This window comes from Vicia villosa, linkage group LG5, assembly GCF_029867415.1.
Source record: "Vicia villosa cultivar HV-30 ecotype Madison, WI linkage group LG5, Vvil1.0, whole genome shotgun sequence".
NCBI lineage: Eukaryota > Viridiplantae > Streptophyta > Magnoliopsida > Fabales > Fabaceae > Vicia > Vicia villosa.
In genome coordinates this window covers 171,460,573-171,482,641 of record NC_081184.1, presented here as the reverse complement: position 1 = coordinate 171,482,641, position 22,069 = coordinate 171,460,573, and the positions used below count along the sequence as shown (strand labels likewise).

Here is a 22,069-nt window from a genome sequence, read left to right as displayed (position 1 = left end):
AAACATTCTTATAGGGAGTGAAATCTTTAAAAAACGTTTCACCCATTTAAGCAGATTTGAGCACTTTGTGGTTGGAGAAATTTTTTACTTCTTGAAATCTGAATAAAGAAGCCTTTGAAGGAGAGCCGATTGAAAAAGTATTTCCAACACAAGGAATCCTTGTTCAAACCATAGTGATGACAATAGTAATAAAGAGTAGGCACTTACGCACAAATAGGAGATGCAAGAAAAGGCTAGGATGACTAAAAAGAAGAGTGAGTACCTTCATATAGTATTTTCAAAGTATGTTCTTAATTTATTTTTAACAATAAAAATCATTGAAAATTAGAAGGATTTGGCCCAAAAAAGATTGAAATGAAAAACTTGTCAAAACGAGCTTTCTAATCAAAAAACCTGGTTAATCGATTAAAGGCAACTCTAATCGATTAAGAGGCATTACAAAAGTGTTAAATGGTTAACCCCAATGTGTTAGTCGATTAAACCATGTAAAATCTTTCCTATTTGATCATACATAATTAATCAATTAGGTACGCGCATACAACATTTTTCAGGTAATTTATTTAAAAAAAGAGAGGCTTCAAAAACCTTTGAGTGTGCGTGTGAGTTACCTTAGTAGTTTTAAGAGTAAATCTGATATCTTTACAATACATTAATCACTCAGACAAGCACTAAGTGCATAACTAGGCGAACTTTCACACTTTATCTCTTTCACAACTCCGAACTTTCAAATCTCTTTATTAGATTCATCATTAGAACTTTAAATCTTCATAACTTATGAGGTTTAATTAAACTTGAGATAACTTGTTGATCAAATCCATCAATAGAGATAGTTGGATGATTGTCATAAGGACATTACTGAACGCTGATTTACCTTAGGTGTTGTCATCATTTAAAATGACTTGGTCTTGATCTCACAAAGAACATGTTGACTATTTGATTCATCTTGATGAATAAATACTTCGCTAGAATGTCGTTTGACATAAAATGTTGTCATTATAAAATCCACTATGATCAAACATCAGTTCGCAGTTGTACCAACAAACACATAGATCCACACTTTTGTCTAATTAATAAAATATAAATAATCGGTATTCAAACACAGTTCCACTAGAACAATCAGTTTTATCATGGGATATATATCATGTGTGGCCTATCAGTGATACCTGAAAACACTTTGACGCTCAAGTAATTGATCGTTAATAATGAAAGATATTTTAAAGATAGAATATGCGAACTTTAATTTGACATCTTACTTTTCTTCTTTAAAGTAAAGTCTTAAATTTTCGAGGTCCTAAAACATTCGTATGAAGAAAAAAAAAACAATTGTTGAAAAATTATTCATGACTTTTTTCCCTTAATTAATTAATGGGTTAAATATATAAAACTCCCCTGTAATGTTAGCGAGTTTTGATTTTAGCCCCTGTAAATTTTTTTTTTTGCAATCAGCCCCTTGTAATTTCTAGATTCCCTCAAAGACTCCCGTGACTGCCACATAGCAGAAAATATTCTCTCTTGCTGCCTACGTGGCAGTGCACGTGGATTTTTCATTTTAATTTTAAATTATTTTTAAATTTCACGTGGAATAAATATTTAAAAAAAAAAATTAATTTTTTTTTAATAATTTTATTACTGTTTTTATTATGAACACCCCCTATAATATTAGCGAATTTTTATTTACCCCCTCGTAATAAAAGCAGTAACAAAATTTTTTTTAAAAAAATTAATTTTCTTTAAAAAAAAAATATTTATTCCACGTGAAATTATAAAATAATTATAAAAAAAATCCACGTAGGCAGCAAGAGAGAATCTTTGCTGCAATGTGACAGTCAGGGGGGTCCTTTGAGGGAATCTAGAAATTACAAGAGGGGATTGCAAAAAAAACTTTACCAGGGGCTAAAAACAAAACTCGCTAACATTAAAGGGGGTTTATATATTTAACCCTTAATTAATTTATTTCATGATATGACTTTCCCCTTAATTTATTTTCGCTTGATCAAGTGTTATTTTAGCGAAGATCCATGATTGGTCCTTAAGATTAGGGGCAGGGGCGGTTCCAAGGTCCAGCGAGCCCGGGCAAGCGCCCAGGCTCAACTCCTATTTTCTTTGTACTCCTCCAACTTAATAGTTGATTTTTAGACAAAATCAGGGTAAAATTAGGGGCAAAATTAGTAAAAATAGGGTGTAAAAATTAAAACAGATGAATAACCCATAGTTTAAAAGTTTTGCCCAGACTATCTAAAATTTCTGGCTCCGCCACTGGTTAGGGGTGCACATGGGTCGGTTTGGATTGGGTTTGGCCAAACCCAAGACCCAACTCATATTGAACACTCTGGTTTGTGTGATGTAAATTAACCATCCATTACATCAATGAGTCGGTTTGGGCAAACCCACTAATTTTTGAATTGGATTGGATTGGGTAATGGGTTGTCCAAATAATTTTTTTGCTTATTAACATTAAAGGACTAAATGATGAGTCATCATATTTTTTTTATAAAAGTTACTCAAAATTTGTATCTTAAAAAAATGAAATAATCTATTTTTACTATCTTTTAATATTATATAATAATAAATAATAATATCAACTAATAAAAATTATCATAAAATACTAGCAAATTAAAGTTGCATGACATAAAATTGTATTAGTATTAAAATAATCAAAAAGTAAAACACTCAAAATTAGTTAATGTCATGCTTCACTAAAATAATAAATGTTTGGAGACTAAAATTAAAACTTTTAAGTTAATATTTATCAAAATTATTAAAATTGTAATAATAAATATTTTTTGAGTTTGGGAAATCCTAACCTTAAGGGTGTGTTTGGTTCGAGGTAGAGCGAGGGGAGGGGACGAGAGGGGAGGTAATATTTAAAATAAAATGTGTTTGGTTCAATTTTTAGGAGGGGAGAGGAGGGGAGCAAAATCCCTCCAAATGACACTTTTTGCGTTCCCCCGAATCGGGGGATTCAGAGGGGAGAGGGAGGGGATCTGAGTTTTAATATTAATTAAATTAATATATTTACTAAAATATCCTCAGTTTTATTTTATTATTTTAAAAATATTATTTTCTTTCATGTTTTTATAATTACTATATTTTTTTGTTTTTATTATAATTTATTTTATATATTCAATAGTTGTTATCAACTCATAGTTTATATTGTGTCGAGAGTTATAATATGAATCAAGTGTACTCAATTTTTTTAATATTATGCGATAAGTTATGACTTTTTAATCACTCAGTTATACAAATATTATTTCCAAAAAAATATTTATGAAATTTTTGCAATTGAATATCATATCACTTATATAAAATTATAAAGATAAAATTATAAATTATTATTAAAATCTCTCCCCTCTCCTCGTGAACCAATCATATTTTTAAACTAAATCCCTTCACTCCCATCCCCTCGTTTGAACCAAATATATATATATATATATATATATATATATATATATATATATATATATATATATATATATATATATATATATAATTAAAAAAAAAAAACTAAATCCCTTCACTCCCATCCCCTGTTTGAACCAAACATATATATAATTACAAAAAGTTCCTTTCCCTTCCCTCTATTAAAATCCCTCCCCTCATTTGAACCAAACAGGGCGGGAAGAGAACGCGAGAGACACAATGTCAGTTAGGGTTAGGAATAGTAGTAATAGGAATGACTACAAGTTACTCCGATTACGAGATGCTCATTCTTGTATCAATCAGAGAGTTAGCATTATAGCCATTGTTCTTGACTTTGGTCTCCCCAAAACAACTAGAGGCACTGGTAATTTTCATTTTTTTTCAATTTTCCTGAGTTTCACTCACTGGCAATGATGATAAAAAGGCCGGTCTTACGGCTGCCATTTACTTACTTACATGGTAGTAGATTGATTATTGCTTTCTGAAGGTTTTTTCTGAGCCAGTTTCATTGCATGTCTTTATGATTTTTATTCAATAGTTTGATTTAGGTCAAAATATGTGTTTTTTAATTTAGGGTTAAGTCTCTCCTAGTTATAATTTGATGCTGCTCGAATAATGTCTGCAGATCAGTGTTGTACTCTAAGATTGATTGATGAAACACATTACCAAACTGGTATGTCTGTTAATATTTTTACTCAAAATGCTGAAAGCCTTCCCCGTGTTGCTGCTGCTGGAGATATAATTCAGCTTTCTAATGTTATGGTATAACTCTTTATGTTGAACTAAATATTTATAGACATTAGTAATTGATTTCGTTGATATGTTGTCTAAAAATAGCTTGTTGATTTAGGGGTTATTTTCATGAGACTAGTATTTACCTGTGAAATATAATATAATCTAGGTCAAAATTTTTATAGACAAATCTTAATAATTCTAAATAATTTTTCAAAATTTAAATAACATCAAAACTTATTAACTCGGTTAATTGGAGACCTGATTTAACAAATGTGTAATTCAGATAATTTTCTAATTTTAAATAGCAACATGCCTTATTATGTCGGTTAATTGAAGAACCGACTTTAAAAATTAAAATTAACCGACTTTAAAAATTAAAACTAACCGCCTTAATAAGTCACTCGGCCAATGGATGACTGAATTTACATAAAAAAAACTTTCATTGCCTCGTCCAATGAATAGACGAACTTGTTTTAAAAGTGTCATTCTGATATTTTTTTTAAATTTTAAATGTGACATTGATTTTTTTTTCCGAAAATGTATTTGAGTAAAAAAATAAAAATATTAGTGTAAATTGTTTGTTATGCTAGGTAACTAGGTAAATGAGACAGCATATCATAATGCAACCTATGACCTAACTAACTACAACATATAATTAGGTAGTTCTTACTGTTACTATACAAAGTATTGCAGCAGGTAAAACAAAGAATCTCACTAATAAACTGTCAACATGGTTTATGTGTAAATCACTATGTTTAGTATTTCATGGATCATTGTAGTTGACATAATATATACTATTTTATTTTATATTTGTATTATATATATATATATAATTAGAGATTTTGATTTTCACATTCCTCTCTTCCATTAAACGATCTAAAGTTTTTCGTCTTTTGATACACACTTGAGCATATTTATCTTTTAATTTTTGTTCATAATTTTGAATTGTTTTGAGTATTCTTTCTATCAATAATTTATAACCAAATCATATATAGTTAATTCACTCTGTCTTTTTAATTGATTCATCCGATCGATTTTTTATGTTCAAATCTTATTAAATTTAACACCTTGATCTACTAGAGTTTATGAAGGTTGCGGGGCTTAAAATTTCAACATGGAGTTGTATATTTCGCAACATCATAATTGGATCACAACAATCTTTTCTCAATTTTTTATGTAAATTATTGGATCTTGTGAAATGCTCTTTTCACTTTTAAGGGTGTGTCCCACATCTTTGGATATGTTCTTCATATGTTCGGAGATGCATTCTTGGATGCACTTGAAGTCACACCAGCTTTCGTTTTTTTTGGTATCTATCCCATTTGAAAAAATATATAATTCAGAGATGCATCTTCGTATAATATTTGGGTTATTGGAATATGTATTTCCGAAATATCTTCTACAATTATTTAAAGGCAACAACATTGTCTCATCATTGAAATGTTTTTAGACCAACTCATATTTTAGGTGGTTTTATGCCATAAATTAAAAAACGAATACACTAATTGATTCAAACATGCTTTAAAAAAGTCATACATTAATTAAAGTAAAATCAAAATGTGCAATAAATGCATAACCTGTTTCGAAAAAAATAAAAAAAATACAACCAAACATAAACTATTGTGTCAACCTAACCCCCGACTTCTTCTTCACATATATTGCATGGCATTCCGTGCGTCGGCAATCAAGCCTTCTACAAGGGCCAACTGGAGATTTCCTTCCTCAAAGAGTCCAGCCTCTATTTCAGATATCCCCATCTCCACAATACGCCAACAGACAGTCGACACATCCTTAGTGTGGTCATCCCTGGTATCAAGTATCTCCCAATTAGCTGGCTTAGGCGGTCTTCCAGGAGCATCAGTTGTCATGATAGAGTGTGATACCCTATAAACCATATCATGTAGTTGTCTTCAAAAGCCTAATGTACATGAGATGACACCCTACAATACTCCTATAGTACTAAATGACTCTTAAAATCCTCAAGTATTGCATCAACGGGTGCATTACTTGCTCGGGAAGATAAGGATACATCAGAGTTGAAGCACATGCTAGCCATATGAAGTATAAGTAGATGACATCCAACTGACGCGTCTCACGATTACCATTGTATGAGCAGAAGGCAACATTATTTGGTACATGACGCTCAAGATACACTTTGAATGCGCCAACTCTAATATGATATACATGTTTTACTTGATACTCAAGAATTCTTTGAGCACCCCTTGACAAATATTCTTATAGGTAGTGAAATATTTAAGAAACTTTTCATCCATGTAAGCATACTTGAGAACTTTGTGATTGGAGAAAGTTTTTACTTCTTGAAATCTGAATGAAGAAGCCTTTGAAGGAGAGCCTATTGAAAAAGGATTTTCAGCACCAGGATTGAAGAAAAGACTAGGATGACTAAAAAAGAGAGGAGCTTGTACCTTTATATAGTTTTTCCAAAGTATGTTCTCAATCTATTTTTGACGAGAAAAATCTTTGAAAATTAGAAGGATTTCGCTCAAAAAAATTGATATGAAAAACTTACCAAAACAACCTTTATAATCAATTAAAAACCTAGTTAATCGATTAAAGGAAACTCTAATCAATTGAGAGGCGTTACAAAAGTGTTAAATGATTAACCCTAATGTGTTGGTCGATTACACCATGTAAAAATCCCTCCTAATTGATCATACATAATTATTAATCCATTAGGTACGCGCAAAAAATATTTTTCAGGTAATTTATTTAAAAAGAGATTGAGGCTTCAAAAACTTTTGAGTGTGCGTGTGAGTTACCTTAGTAGTTTTAAGAGTTACTCTTAAAACCTTGGTAGTTTTTAGAATCACTCAGACAAGCACTAAATGCATAACTAGGCAAACTTTCACACTTCATCTCTTTCACAACTCGAAAGCTTCAAATCTCTTTGTTAGATTCATCATAGAATTATCACTTTATCTAGAACTTTGAATCTTCATAACTTATGAGGTTTGATTAGACTTGAGATACCTTCTTGATCTTATGTCATCATTAGAGATAGGTGGATGATAGCCATAAGGACACCATTGAATGTTGATTTACCTTAGGTACTGTCATTGTTTGATATGGCTTGGTCTTGATCTCACAAATAACATGTTGACTTTTTGATCCATCTTAATGAATAAAGACTACACTAAAATATCGTTTGACAAAAAGTGTTATCATTATAAAAATCACTTTGATCAAACATCGATTACACGCATTTGTACCTACAAACACATATATTCACACTTTTTATCTAATTAATAAAATATAAAGAATCAGTAATCAAACATAGTCCCACCGGAACAATCAGTTTTATTATGCAATATATATCATATATTTGTGGCATTTCAGTGATACCTGAAAACACCGTGACACTCAAGTAAGTGATCGTCAATAATGAAAGGTATTTTAGGGGGTAGAATCCGTGTACTTTAATTTGACATCCTACTTACCTTTTTTACGGTAAAGTCTTAGGTTTTTGAGGTTTTAGAACATTCTATACGAGACAACTATTCAAGAAAATACAATTGTCGAAAGATTATTTATTTGGTGATATGTCCTTAATTTATTTATTCATTTCATGATATGACTATCCCCCTTAATTTATTTTCCTTGATCAAATGTTCTTTAAGGGAAGGTTCATACTTGATCCTAAGGTTCTATAACATTTATGAGTATTTCTTAAAGCATCCCCATGCCTTCTTAGAGGCCCTTGACTAAAACTCCAAAATACCCCCAGAATACGGATATGCATTTCTGAACTCACCACATCATATTTTTAGAGGAGTTTTCAAATATGCATATCCAAAACAAAATTTGTTTCAAAATTAGGGGGTTTCGCATATGCATCTTCGAATCTACCCCATAATTTAAGTTCATGGGGTTTTCGGAGATGCATATTCAAACCTTTTTTAAGTATATATTTAGCACAAACATAACCCCTCATACTCCATTTTCATTCAACTCTTTCTATTCCATTCACAAAATATCTGAATCCTTCATTTTGAGCCAATTATTGAAGCAAGTTTTTGCGATACTTTGACAGAGTAAGTGTTACCGAAGCAAGTGTTTATTCTACTCATTTCAACAAGTTTTCAAAAGCTCCGATTTTGAGTAAGTTTCTCCAAATCATTTGCTGTACATTGCATGTATGTAATAGGTAGTTTATACTCATTTAAAATTATTAGATAAAAGTTTAATTTGTAGAATATGATTGTTTGGGTCATTATTTAATGGTTTTTGAGGCATTTCGGACAAAAACATGCACCTGTAAAACAATGGTTGTTCGCAGGGGTGTTCAGATGTGCATTTACGAAATCCCTTGTGAGGAGTTTATGGATATGCAAATCCGAAATGTTATATGAGTTTTTTTTTTCATATTTGTTTCGTTGTTTTATTGCCTACTGAGTGTTTATTAATTCATGCTATTTTTTCAAGTTTATGACTGATAACCCTAGATTGAGACTTGGCAGGCCAAGTCAGACAACATCTGCTCGGCGTGAGAGAGCTGAGCAGTCTAGAAGGGTCCCAAGAAGTCGCTTGACTGGTGTGTCATCATCTCGGGAGCACGGGGATAGTGAGCAGGAACACGTTCACGAATAGTCTACTCCTGACACGCAAGTTGCTCCTGATATGCAGGCTACACGGTTACGGGCAGCAATGAGGCATGCTGCCGAGAGGTCTGTCTAGGAGTACCCAAAAGGGTCCTATGACACCTCCCTTTTGATATATTACGACACCCATGCTGCTCCGCATGTTCGGGCATGAGAGGTATTTTTGCTTGCAAAGAGGAAATAATGTCGTATCGCTGTTCCAAGTGTATCTTGACCGGGCCGTTCACGATGACATCAACTAGATGCCTTACGAGGATCACATGGACATGGTCCCCTTCGACCCCATTTCATTATGCTCAGGGTGTGTGGCATGTGGGAGTAACATTATGGTCAAGTATCTTCCTGAGCGATGCATGCGACAATTTGACTTTGTGCAGACCATCCTCAAATCTCTCTTTCAGGCTGCTCCTGACACCATTGTCCGCTGGGATGCCGATGACATCTTTTAGGATTGAGAGCATCACATGGTACTAGAGGAGTATCAAATTATGTAATCATCAAGTAGTTGACATTGCATGGAGAGATACGTGATATGGTTCTACAGAGTGTCACCCTATTATGACACTGGATGCTCCTGGTTGCCCACCTAGGACAACTCATGGGGAGATCTTGGAGAATCAACAAATCCAGGATGACCATGTCACTGATGTCTTGCCGATTTGTCAACGTTTACAGTTGCTTGGGCAAAAAGATTTGGACTTATGTGTGATTGAGAGAGGCTGTCATGAAGTGGTAGCCATTGTAGAAAGGATGGTTAGGGAGGCATCAAGTGCTACTGGATACAGAAGGCAGAAGAGGGGTCAGGGGGTTAGGATAAGTCATACATTGTAGGCTATGTCTTTTTTTTTATTTGCTGATGTATTAATATTACATTCAGTACTTTCTGAACAACATTTGTATTATTTTTCGCTATATCAGGACAAATATCACCTACCTTCATTGTGTTTGTTTTATTGTTTTTCGTTTGCGTGTTTATTAACGATTTCACCAAATTACAGATCAAACCGACATTGATCCTTTTCAAAAAAAGTAAAAAACAATTATATTTTTAGCAAACATTCTGTCCAGTCAAGTTTTCAGATATGCATAATCTAAGTATTTTCGAATATGCATATCCGAACCAATTTATTTAAAATTCATTAAAAAATACATCTCCAAATGATAATTTAAAATTTTCAGGAGTATTTTTTACAAAATTCTCAATTTTTTTTTGTTGCGTTAATAAGTAACCAATGTTAAAAAAACATGTAAAATTAAAAAAATAAATCAAAAGAGTGTTAGCCCCGAGCATTATTATTCTTATAAAAATCTTGTCTATATATGTTGTTTGAAGTTGAAATTTTAAGAGTCTTACTCTGCAAAACCCTAACCCTAATAACGGGAAGAGAGATGGCAGTAAGGAATGATTACAAGTTACTCCGTTTACATGATGCTCATTCTTGTATCAATAAGAAAGTTAACATTGTAGCCGTTGTTCTTGAGTTTGGTCTCCCCAAAACAACTAAAGGCACCGGTAAAAATTTTCATCTTTTCCTGAGTTTCACTCACTGGCAATGATGATAAAAAGGCCGGTCTTACGGCTGCCATTTACTTACTTCTATGGTAGTAGATTGATTATTGCTTTCTTAAGGTTTTTTCTGAGCCAGTTTCATTGCATGTCTTTATGATTTTTATTCAATACTTTGATTTAGGTTAAAAGATATGGTTTTTACTTTCAATGCATGCAGATTGGTGTTGTACTCTAAGATTGATTGATGAAACACATCACCAAACCGGTATGACTGTTAATATTTTTACTGAAAATGCTGAAAGCCTTCCCCTTGTTGCTGCTTATGGAGACATAATTCAGCTTTCTAATGTTACGGTACAACTCTTTTCTCTTTGTGTTGAACTCTTTAGGTGTAGTTTTCAGGACTTGCCTGGCTTTTTATATACATATATGTATCCCTTAAAATACATTGAAATCAACTCTAGGCTTCTATGCTCATTTGTCTAGTGGTGCACAACTGCACATAGGATTATTTTTAAAATATGAGCTTATGGTTTTTCCTCTTTCAAAATCCTTTTCCTGTTTTTTTCGCAGTTAAGGGCGCATATTAAGGAAGTAAATGCTGTTTTCTACAAAAACTGTTCCTCTTTTGCCTTATACAGAGGGAATGGTGATGATGATGATTTTGTGCCTTATCAAGTTTACTCAAGTGTTTTCGTCAGAGATGACGACAAAATGCGCATAAACATGCTTCGAAGATGGTTGGTCAATTTTCAGATTCCCTCAGGTATTGTAGGATTTTAGCTTTTAATGTAACTTGATTCATTTTCTTTAATTTCTGTTTCCAAAATCTGTATTATTATTAATTTTCTTATCAAAGCAACCAGAAATGAAAACACTGCAGAAGGTGAGTTTGAGAGTCACCTTTTCTCGCTTGACAAAAAATCAATTTGTGCCTAGCCAACTCTTATAACTGTACCCCTTTTATGTATAGAAGATGGTTACAATTTAGTTAGTTTTTCCCTCCTACTACCTAGTATGAACCTACTGTGACCCGTCACATATGCTCTCACTATTATCGGGTTCTATCAGAATCCTTGGTCAGAATAAAGAATCAGGGGGATTTTATAACTCTTATCATGCAATGGAATTTATTAAGCCTTGGTTGCTTCTAGCCGGAGTTAGTAGGTGTTTTCTAAAAACTAGCTTGAACTTTTTTGTCTCCTTAAGATTTTGACTTTGTTTAGCTCATCCAAGAATTACTCTACCTATAAAGAAACCGGTATATGTTTGAGGAGTTTTGGCTTAAGGTGGTTTGTATTTATTTATTTATTTATTGGTGGCTTCATCATATTTTTTTGATGTACATTCAAGGTGTTTAAATGTTGTGTAGATTCAAATGAGTTTCCAAAGCTAAGAGAAATCAAAGAAGGTGTCTTTAATTTGGCCGGCAAGGTAATTCAGTTGGAATTGGTTTTGGTATATGTATAATGAGTTTTAAGACCCTTGGATAAGTATTTAAGTAAAATATGTGTAATGTAACTTTTTAATTTTAGTTGTTACCTTTCCAAGTATTTGGCCGGCAAGGTCATTCATGCCTTTTGTTGCACCTTTAGGTACTTCATTGCCGGGAGTCTTTAGAAGATAATTGGTCTGTCTATGTTTGGGATGGATCAGATACGCCGCCAAATGTCTTAACTTCAATGTGAGTTGGTGTGAAGTTACTTTTATATTGTCAGTTTAACTCCCCTCCCCCTGACTGCATGTAGGTTAGGGTTTGAATAAAATTGTATTGAATGTACAGGCTTTCGATAATATAGCATCCTCCATAGCAATTTGATATGCTTGCTGATGAAATGCAGGCTGGAAGATGAAATCAATCATCCACTTCCATTACAATCAGAATCTCTGCCTTTGCCAAGAGATGTACTATGTACTCTGCCTACTGTTGGCTCCATATTAAGGATTGCTTTTGAACTACCCGTTCAGAAAAATCATCTCAATGTTTTTAGAAGTGGTAAATGGGTCAAGTTTATTGACATACGTCTCAAAGTGTATGGAGGACTGTGGTATGGTGTTTTTACTTCACACTCAAAGCTTCGACATATGCATGATAAAGATCGTCTCATTATAGAACACCAAAGGTGGTTACCAAATTCGTAGAGTCATAAAATATGGTTTGGATAAATTGGGTCAGTTAACCATTATTATATTTTCATTATGTTTGTGTTGAGCTAGGTTGTATGATGACCGCATATTGTTGAAATCAGGAAACATGCCTATTGGCAGCATGCCTCAGTCCATTGACAGCTTACCCGAGTCTTTATGTATTACAAGTAATAATTCATTCGTTACACTTTTACTAGGCACTTATTAATGGCCAAATTTTTGCTTTCCTTACGCGATACCCAACTATGTTTAATCCTTACAGAGGTTAATCACGATCGTGCGCGGCATCTTACTTTAATGGATGTACTAACTCATCCAGAGGTATGTTTTTTTTTCACTTTTAGCACCAACTCTGCAATGATCAATGTTATGTGCCTTCTCAAAACATTATTGTGCCTTCTTAAAACATTATGCTTTTTTGCTTAGTAGTTATTTCATTTATTGAAGGTGACGGCTAAGTTTAAGTCTGTTGTTCGAGTGGTAGCAGCAGCACCATACCAAGCTGAAAAGTTTTGCTCTCCTGCTGGGAAGTATATGATGAGACTGACCCTAGAGGATCCAACAGCTAGAATCCATGCTTATGTAGTTGATGAAGATGGGGTCAGAATAAATTTTAACTTCATTACATTTAGGATATTTGGCATCGATATTTTTCTAATGATTTATTATTTATTTGTTAATTTGTCTGTGTGGCTGATCCCTTTTCTGATTTTATATGCATGCCAGGAGACTCTTTTTGATGGTTATCCCGGCACTGCAAATGTAAAGAGGAAGTTGAACAGATTGCTTGGAGTAACTGAATGTAATGACAGTTTTGTGGTAAATGATTGGCCAAGAAATCCACCATGGGTGAGTGTTTGTATTAAATCATACTATGTCTCCAAAACTGACGTATGGGGAAGTAGAAACTTTAGAATATTTGACACCAAAATAGTGGATGGCCCTTAATATGGTGATGTAGAAAACCTTTTTTTTGTCTCTCTCTCTCTCTCTTTTGCAAGACACAATGTCTTGGGATGAACATTATATAGCATATTATATGAGATGCATCAATGTCATGGAGAGAGATAGGATATGTATATAATGTACGCAAAGCCTCTTATGCTTTTTGTCAGGGCTGTATATTTTGAATGTAAACATGTGTAAATCAGTATGTTCAGTATTTCTTGGATCATTGAAGTTGGCGTAATATATATTTTATTTTATATCTGTAGTTTAGTTTGTTTTTCTTATTACAGTTTATGTAAGTATAGTTAAAAATTTTGATTTCATATTCATCGCCTCCATTAAAAAGATTGATTAGAAGAATTGAAGTTTACTATAATTTCTCTCTTTTCTGATCAAAAGGATTGTGGTCTTTCCTCTTTATACAAACCTAAATATATTTACCTTTTAATATTTGTTTATAATTTTGAATAGTTTTGGGTATTTGTTCTACCAAATAATTTATAATTTGTTCATTCTGCCTTTTTAATTAATTTACCCGATCAGTTTTTAAATTTTCAAATCTTATTAAATTTACCACGGTGATCTAACGGTGTATGAATGTTATGGCCTAGCATTTCAATAGTGAGTTGTGCATTTTGCAACGGCAACCTTTTCACAATTGTTTAAGTAAACTCTTGAATCTTTAAGACCATGCCTTCCCAAAATATGATACTCACATCATATCTTTTTCTGGTATTGAGTGCTACTTAAGACTATTGGTTTTGTTCAAAAGAAAAACTAAACTGTCACAACAATTGAAATAACTGAACCTAAATATTAATACTTTGTTCGAAACTGGTAACAGTTGATTGAAGTGGTTCACTATTTCACCCCAAACTGAACTTGAAATGAATCAATGTCTTTTTCCCCTCATTCAGGTTGGTTACTCCTCTTCTATTGTTTCTTTGCATTCCTTTTCACTTTTCACTACTCTCTAAGGCTATCTCCCTCGAGATTTTCTGTTTTCTCATATGCTTTTTCTCTCAACTAATTGTCACTGGCAGCGGCTGGAGGTGTTGGCAAAGATCTTCTGTTGCTCTTTCTTTAAGAAAAAATCAATTTAATTTTCCTTACATAACTGAAATCAATTATTGTTGGGTCACAAACAATTACTTCGATCTTCAGTTTATGAGAGAACTTTTTAATTTGGGTAATGATCGCAAAACAAAACTGAACTAGAAATTAATGAGTATGGTTCTGATTAATAAACTGCCTGTAAAATTTATGTTCAGTTTGTAAACTCTTAAAATAGGTTCAGTTAGTTTCAAATTTCATTACCGTCCCAAGGCCACACCAATGGCCTTGTGGTGATCCAAAAGATGAAAATTGAAACTTGGTTATTTTTATTAGAAAGTAAAATAGGCACAATACTAGTAATAGAGAACCAGTGATCTTCATTACCCAATCACAAAGTTCAAGCTAAAGCAAGATCACTTCATTTGTAACAAACACGTACAATGAGAACACTAATTATGGTGTACTATTTCTCTGTAAAGTGGTTCAAATAATCCCATACAGAAAAACTTGCATTACACAACAGTGAATACATCTTTACTGTAATACTATATAGTTCTCATCTCTTGGGTTGGTTAAGTGATCAAGTGTAGAGGCGTGTTCCCCGTTCCTACCTTACAAAATAAATAAGGAATATCTACAAAATCACTTATTCCCACCACTGTAAGTTCTCTATGGTACAATTTGGCCTAAAGTTATAAACATGTTTCTATCTCATGGGTGCTGGCATACCAAGAGGTGCTGGCATACCAAGCTCATTAGGGAGATTCGGCTGAGCGACCTCACCAACTACAACAGCAGCTTGCCGTCTTTGCCTCTCGCGCAGATACAACACAGTTAGGAGGCATGCAAAGAGGGTTAGAATTGTGGCATTTCCCTCCTCCAAAAGCACATTCTCCACCCAAGCTTCTAATTTTGGATAGACATCTGGCAAAGAATCAATTATGTGGACCTGAAAAAATATAAGCACATTGCAATCAGGAACTAGAAGTGTGAAAACTGAAATATGTTTAGAAAGAAATATTCACCAAAAGGAGTCAACTTAAAGGCAAGTCAGGTTAAAGACAACAATCATGCAAGGTCACAATTCATTTTTCTTTCACCAGTGGGATTTTTCAATAAGCCAAACACTCCAAGAAGTGTTCATACAAATGACGGAGATGTGTTAAAAAGAGTGAAATTATTTCAGTATTTTTTCCACCACAATATTAAAAACTTCATCAAAGATGTGAGTTACTGTCCCTGACATTAGGGAAATGATGTGGCATATTCACATGCCGAAAATACAAGTTATGCTACAGAAATGCAAACTATTTGATTAGCCATTTAAATAGATCATTAAGTAATTGAGATAGAATATCATATCGCCAACTATGAACTAAATGAACAAAAATTACACCAGGTAACCAAGATAGCATAACAAGAAAAGTATCATTAGATTTGAACATGGTCAACTATCACTTACTGGTTATTACTATGCACATGCAGACAGTATTGCAGCAGGTAAACCAAATAAACTCACCAAAAAACTGTCAGCATGGTTCATCCGAACCCACAGGCTTGTAAGAGCCAGTGTAACTGGCAACTTAGCTGCAGGATCCTGCTCTAGAGCTTCATCATAGTAACGCTTGGCTAGATGAAGGTCAAGGGGAAGTCCTTGGCCATGCTCATGCATGTAGCCAAGATTGAACATGGCCTGTGCATTAGATTGTGATTTGGCATGCATGTAAGCCTCAGCAGCTCGGTCATAATCCCTGACAGTTCCCTGAGGTAACAGAGATAAACACAAAAGAAAGAAGTTAGGTTGTAGGTATAGAGTGCACCATGGCTTAAATTAAATGTTCAAAGCCCACACATGCTTAATTCATTTCAAAATCACATACCCTGCCATAGTAATATGCGTCTCCAATTAGTAAAGCAGCATGTTCATTACCCTGCTCAGAAGCTTGCCACCACAAAGAATGTGCCCGCTGATGCCTTTCTGCATCAGTGCAAAGTCCAGATTCACCCATGCACATGCTTCGTTCTCCATATTTATCAAGAATCCAAGCAGCATTACTTTGTGCCACCTCATAGCCCATCTCAGCCATTCTTGAATACAACATATATGCCTTGCCAACATCACCTTTTAAGTATGCTTCCAGTGCCCATCTGGACAAAGAGCTCCATGGACCTCGTTCTGCAACTAATTTGTATAAGGCAGTAGCCTAAGAACACAAGTTCAAACTTGTTAGCACATGAATTTGTAGGCAGAGACTTGTATTTTGATATAATAATCATAGGGATAGCACTCATATTCAATAATGACCAACATAATTATATTCTAATGGATGATGTGATACAAACCAGAGAAAAAATATATCAGTGAACTTCTTGAATTGGCAGAATTGTCTCTAAATCAACCAAACTTAAAAGCCAAACTTAAAAGAAGGAATCAGTTAGCATTAGACAAAAAAATTATTAAAGCTTATAAACTGTTTACAATTGCATAGAGTCAAAACTTATTTTAGTTCTTTTAATAGTGATTTTGTGACATCCAAACATAGAGGTTAAAATATATTATGAAAATGGTGACCATTATAGTTATACATCAATGAGGAATGATCAATGCCTCTTTTTTTATAAGTAGTATTCTAAATATTTTTCTATAAGTTTTGTCAATGTATCTAGACCGCACCGTATCCTAAATATCAAATGTTTCAAGTAACCATATCGTACCCGCACTCGCGCTATGTATCCAGATATCATAGGCTAGGCTTCTCCATTCACAACAACTTACTAATTTCCAAAATATGTCTCCATTTCCCAACACCTAGCCTAATGATACATGTAACTCATGTTTCATGCAACTACCCTCTTCTTAGCATTCTCTATCTGCCAGCTCAGACACTCACCCCCTTTCCTTGGGGTGTACACTTTCCAGATCTTTGGGCCATTTCATACTGGGTCCAGGTCCAATCTAAATTATCTTGGGCCCTATCATTACACAAAATCTTAAGTGGTGTCAACTGTAGACTGTGAGCACGCATGCATGCGAAAGGGAGTCAGTAACCTTGTACAATAAACCACAGATAGGAACCAGGTATATCAATAGGCAGAATTACACGGTGGATCAGTACTCTGATAAAAAAGTGTTGTGGATGTATTAAGACTAGTGAAATAGCATTGGAAATGGTGACGAGCTCCTTGCGGAAGGAAATAGAAACAAACAACGGCAAGAAAGCTTCACAAGACAGAGAGAACTCAGCTCTACTTTACAGCAGTCCCCGGTGAGTCCCTACTATGTTACAGCTATCCTTCAAATAATCATTCCCTATTTCCTATCACTCCTCCCACACAAGTTTCAAGCATAGTTTCATCCTCCCCTGAGCTTCCATGTGTCAGAGAGGCCTCAACATTACAGCAGTCCCCAGTGGAATCCTTCTTACCGCCATTCTGCTACAACTGTCCATAGACTAATCCTTCCACATTTCCTATCGCTCCTCCCACACACAATTCACACTTATTTCCCTTCTCTCATGTGCTGCCACATTCCCTATGTTACATTCCCTATGTTCCCCATTACTCCATCCTTCCTATCTAACGAAAGGCCTTTCGGTTGCCTAAACATGGGCTGCCCACAATCGTTTATCCCATCATTCCCAATTAGGACCTCTTTAACATTTTCTTTTCATCTCCTCGTATAAAATTGAACAATGGGTCTATCAGCCACTTATAGAGGATGTATGACAGGGATACAAGAAAAATTCAAGGTACCTGGAACTAATCAGTTATGTCAACAATATGCCCCATTTTACAAAAACAAATCAAGTATTGAAATATTATACCCTATCATCAATAATGTTCGAAAACTACAACTAAAAAATTATTAATAGCATGGAATTCTTCAAGCATTCTAACACAAGTAGTTGGTATCCCTTTCAGACTAGTAGTTGATTAGTTGCTCAATTTCTCCTGTCAAGACCACTTGGGTGCTTTCTATTTCTTCTAGTATAAACCTTTTGGATCCTAGCCTTTTGGTTTGAGCTACTTTTCAATCGGCTTTGAAATTCATCTTCATGTCTAACAGTTTTCTAATGATTATATATGTTAGAAGTTTCAGCCTATATTATATAAATTTTGTATTATCAAAAAACCTTTCGTCCTACAGCCTCTTTGTAAAGGTGGTATCAGAGTAGTCGATCCCAGATAGTGGCTGTGGCGCGGGGCGGTCGGCCCAAATGTGGGATAGCGGGATAGTGTATAGCGGAATGACCGCTATTTAAATCCTTTTTAGACAAATTACATATAATTACCCAATAGTGATCTGCAACAATTGACTATTCTGGGTGGTATGCTACTAATCATTTCAATTTGTATGTAAATAAAAGCTTTTGGCTTGAACAAAGTCAATAGAATACTTTTGTCATAATCATGAATCCCTAATTATGATCTATGTTTTTCGATCGTTACATTGTTCTATTGCAAGCTTCCAAAATACATCAAAGTAAGATTCAGCAACATTGAAGAATGAATATATAGGTCATTCCAGTCATCTCAAACTATATAACACGGCTACAGAGACATTAGATAATTCACCCTTATTATGCCTTGTAAAACATGTTCTATTAAAATTAAAATAAAACACAGAGAAGAGAATCATATTAACATCAGGCTCTTACCTAAATTAATCAACAGTTTTACATCGGCACTTGCATTAAACAAATAAGACATATGAAGAATCAACTTACCAATGGGACGTTCTTCTTGAAGCCAACACCAAGATGAAAAATCTTTGCAAGTTGGTAGAAAGCCTTCGGTTGACCGTTGTTGGCAGCTACTATAAAGTATTTACAAGCCAACCTCACATCTCTTTTCACTCCAATCCCCTTGAGATACATGACACCTAGGTTATAATGGCCACCAACCTCGTCATTTTCAGCAGCCTTTTCAAAATACTCTTTTGCCTGTAATTTTTCACAAAAAGATATCATAAATTAAGCATGGACATACAATACACAGACACACAATACCACTGATAAAGCGTGTCCCCATTTCATTCCCCAAAATTTTTAAGTCCTCTTTGCATGAATGTTATTTATACAAACACAAAAAAGGCAAAGATGACCATACTTTTGTGTAATTTTTGCTGTCGACGCCATAGCCTTTGACATACAAATAACCAATCCCATTATACGCAGAGTAGAGGTGATGCTTAGATGCAAGAGTAAGCCATTCAAAGGCTTTTGTATAGTTTCTCTCAACACCTGCTCCCCTCGCATATATCTCTCCCAGAAGCTCCATGGAGCGAGGCTCTCCCTTCTCCACTGCCTTCAAGAACCACGAGAGTGCCTTAGAATGGTCGCGCCTCAATCCACGTAGCCCAAAATAGTAAAAGAGTCCCACTTTATACATAGCAGCCGCATTCCCTTTCTGCGCCTGATACTCGAGAATCTGAAAATCCTCATCCTCTTCCCCTTTAGATTTTCTAAGTGCCTCTTTGTTCTCTTCAGCTCCATTGTGTAGCCTAATAGGTTCAATCACCGGGGAATCTTTCGAAATCAGAAAACCATTCACAGCCACTTCAGCTAATTCAGCATAAAGCTTAACCGATTTATCAAACATCTACAATCATTCCAACATATATCATCATCATAAAAAAAAAAAACACTAACATTATAATAGAATTTAGAAACTCAGAAATAAGAACTGAAGTGAAGTAGTGAACTCACATCTTGACGAGTGTAGGTATAAGCAAGAGCCATTTTGGATTGCATATTGCCACCCTCAGAAGCAAAATGATGATAAACAAATGATTTCTGTTTACTCCTCTCTCTCAAAAGCCCCATTCCCCACAAAAACCCTAACACCGATTGTGCCGCCGGGTATCCAGACTCCGCAGCCGTCTCAATCTCACCGGAGCCTTCTTCGATTAGCCTCGCGTCTCCCGTCATAAGCTTGGTGACGGCGGAGTAGTAGAGAGCCTCGGTATCGGATTGGGGTTGGGGTTGAGGTTCGGTGGAGGTTGGTTCGAAGATTTGGCGCCATGATCCAGGGTCGAGATCCTCTTCGGATTTGTGAGAGTCGGAGTCGCCGAACTCGTCCCACTCGGGGGAGGAATCGGGATCGGAAGGGGCTTCGTCTTTGAAGTCTTCTTGGGAGAGGACGAGGACGTAGGGGCGGGAGGTGACGGAGAGAGTGAGGAGAGAGAAACTGAGGAGAGAGATGAATAACTTGGCGGTGGGCATTGCTGTGTTGAAAATCACAGTCACAGCAACGGAAGGAATTGAAATTCAAAAATATAGAAATTCAGAAATATAGAAATTCAGAATGAGAAGAAGAAGGAAGGATAGTGAATGTCAATTGTTGAAATGTGGAGGGTATCAGCATGACACGCTGTTTTACGTTATTCTGACCAATAGAAATCACCCAACTCAGCATCGTTGTTTAATTAGTCTTTACTCAAATATTAGGCATTTTGATCCTCAATTTTAGAAAGTTTCTCATGGCACCCAAAACATATTTTATACATCATGTAAATTTTCATTTTTGCTCTCTCTATTTCTGTAGATGCATATCCGGAAGTATTTCATATTTTGAAAAACTTTACTTTCTTTCGTAGATATATCTACGGAAGTGTATAAAACAAAAGAAGACACATTTAATTTCACCTTATATTTAATTTATCAATACTTCCGTAGATGCATCTACGGAAGCACCCAATATTTTTGAAACAAAGGTACTTTCGTAGATTCATCTACGGAACAATATGATATTTTTTGAATTTTTTGAATGTATTGCAGATCACCCAATTTTTTGAAATCATCACACTCGTTTCTTTGAAGTTAATTTTACGGCATGTCTGCCATATCTTACTCTCGCCAGTTGAGAGTTATTTAAACAATAATGCATTTAAAAGACAACATTACATAGACCAATAAAAATAAAATATATAAATAATGAAAGTCAAATTGCCGAGTACGTCATAAAAAACATACAAAAATAAAATATAAGTACATCATCTAATATAACTACTGAGTATGTTGAGTGTCCTCCTGCGTACCATCTTGCGCATCCCCTCTGAATCCACCAAGGGCTATGCTGGCTCTACCCCTAGCTTCAAGTGTCCCACGGATTCTGGCACGATGTCGACGGTACAGAAATGCACTATCTGCCATCCTGATCATATCATTCAGCACACGCCTAGAAGCAGTCCCCTCAGGGAATAAACCCTCTGCAATGACTCTGATGCCCCTGTCAGCTATCTGACGACACAGAGGAAGAAGATCCTGAGTGTGGTCCAATTGAGCCTGATGCGCACGGAGAATCTCCTCGTGGGCTGGTCTGGGAGGACCTCTCTCTGTAGCTAGAAGCATGTATGGATGTGAGACTCTATAGTACCATGTGATGTACCCCTCAGCAAAACTCCAGTCGTGCTCTGCTAGTGTCGCCCGTGCCTCCGCATGGGACTATGTGATGCTCCTAGTCTACAAAGGCCTCATCTAAGTACCTGCAAGTCATGGCGAGAGGAGCTGAGACCGTAAGATCGCGAGGTATCGTCTGCTCATATCCAAACTGACGTATGACGCGCTCCAGAAGATAGCGTACAACAATGGTCGAGCTGGCGGCCAACCATCCAGAATACAGAGCTATCTCG

At 35.1% G+C, this 22,069-nt stretch overlaps 3 protein-coding genes and 2 non-coding genes across 5 annotated transcripts; 4 read left to right on the top strand and 1 right to left on the bottom strand.

Moving 5' to 3' along the window:
* The first annotated feature begins 3,626 nt into the window (after positions 1-3,626).
* LOC131603951 (protection of telomeres protein 1c) lies at positions 3,627-4,285 on the top strand. Its single transcript, XM_058876430.1, has 2 exons — positions 3,627-3,784; positions 4,046-4,285. Exons 1-2 carry the CDS (start codon positions 3,640-3,642, stop codon positions 4,186-4,188), a joined length of 288 nt encoding a protein of 95 aa, XP_058732413.1. The 5' UTR covers positions 3,627-3,639; the 3' UTR covers positions 4,189-4,285.
* LOC131608507 (small nucleolar RNA snoR113) lies at positions 3,826-3,923 on the top strand. Its single transcript, XR_009285762.1, has one exon. It is a non-coding gene; the product is annotated as a small nucleolar RNA snoR113 (small nucleolar RNA).
* A 5,826-nt stretch (positions 4,286-10,111) lies between the features above and the next one.
* Positions 10,112-13,606, top strand: LOC131603950 (protection of telomeres protein 1a-like). Its single transcript, XM_058876429.1, has 10 exons — positions 10,112-10,287; positions 10,502-10,638; positions 10,858-11,050; positions 11,657-11,718; positions 11,880-11,968; positions 12,126-12,407; positions 12,502-12,599; positions 12,695-12,753; positions 12,880-13,032; positions 13,159-13,606. The coding sequence occupies exons 1-10, from the start codon at positions 10,164-10,166 to the stop codon at positions 13,378-13,380; spliced, it is 1,419 nt and encodes a 472-aa protein (XP_058732412.1). The 5' UTR covers positions 10,112-10,163; the 3' UTR covers positions 13,381-13,606.
* LOC131608506 (small nucleolar RNA snoR113) lies at positions 10,323-10,420 on the top strand. Its single transcript, XR_009285761.1, has one exon. It is a non-coding gene; the product is annotated as a small nucleolar RNA snoR113 (small nucleolar RNA).
* A 1,271-nt stretch (positions 13,607-14,877) lies between the features above and the next one.
* LOC131603949 (ERAD-associated E3 ubiquitin-protein ligase component HRD3A) lies at positions 14,878-20,779 on the bottom strand. Its single transcript, XM_058876428.1, has 6 exons — positions 20,145-20,779; positions 19,546-20,037; positions 19,164-19,379; positions 16,317-16,640; positions 15,956-16,198; positions 14,878-15,385 (listed from the first exon to the last, which is right to left on the bottom strand). Exons 1-6 carry the CDS (start codon positions 20,658-20,660, stop codon positions 15,143-15,145), a joined length of 2,034 nt encoding a protein of 677 aa, XP_058732411.1. The 5' UTR covers positions 20,661-20,779; the 3' UTR covers positions 14,878-15,142.
* Positions 20,780-22,069: the final 1,290 nt, after the last annotated feature.

Bases quoted from the DNA above. Each gene is read 5' to 3' on its own strand.
- LOC131603949 (XM_058876428.1), bottom strand. From the start codon at position 20,660: ATGCCCACCGCCAAGTTATTCATCTCTCTCCTCAGTTTCTCTCTCCTC. The intron at 20,038-20,144 runs GTGAGTTCACTA...GAATGATTGTAG, and splicing joins ATACCTACACTCGTCAAGAT to ATGTTTGATAAATCGGTTAA. The intron at 16,199-16,316 runs GTATGTGATTTT...CTGTTACCTCAG, and splicing joins ACGCATATTACTATGGCAGG to GGAACTGTCAGGGATTATGA.
- LOC131603951 (XM_058876430.1), top strand. From the start codon at position 3,640: ATGTCAGTTAGGGTTAGGAATAGTAGTAATAGGAATGACTACAAGTTA. The intron at 3,785-4,045 runs GTAATTTTCATT...TAATGTCTGCAG, and splicing joins CAAAACAACTAGAGGCACTG to ATCAGTGTTGTACTCTAAGA.
- LOC131603950 (XM_058876429.1), top strand. From the start codon at position 10,164: ATGGCAGTAAGGAATGATTACAAGTTACTCCGTTTACATGATGCTCAT. The intron at 11,969-12,125 runs GTGAGTTGGTGT...GATGAAATGCAG, and splicing joins CCAAATGTCTTAACTTCAAT to GCTGGAAGATGAAATCAATC. The intron at 12,408-12,501 runs GTGGTTACCAAA...GTGTTGAGCTAG, and splicing joins CTCATTATAGAACACCAAAG to GTTGTATGATGACCGCATAT.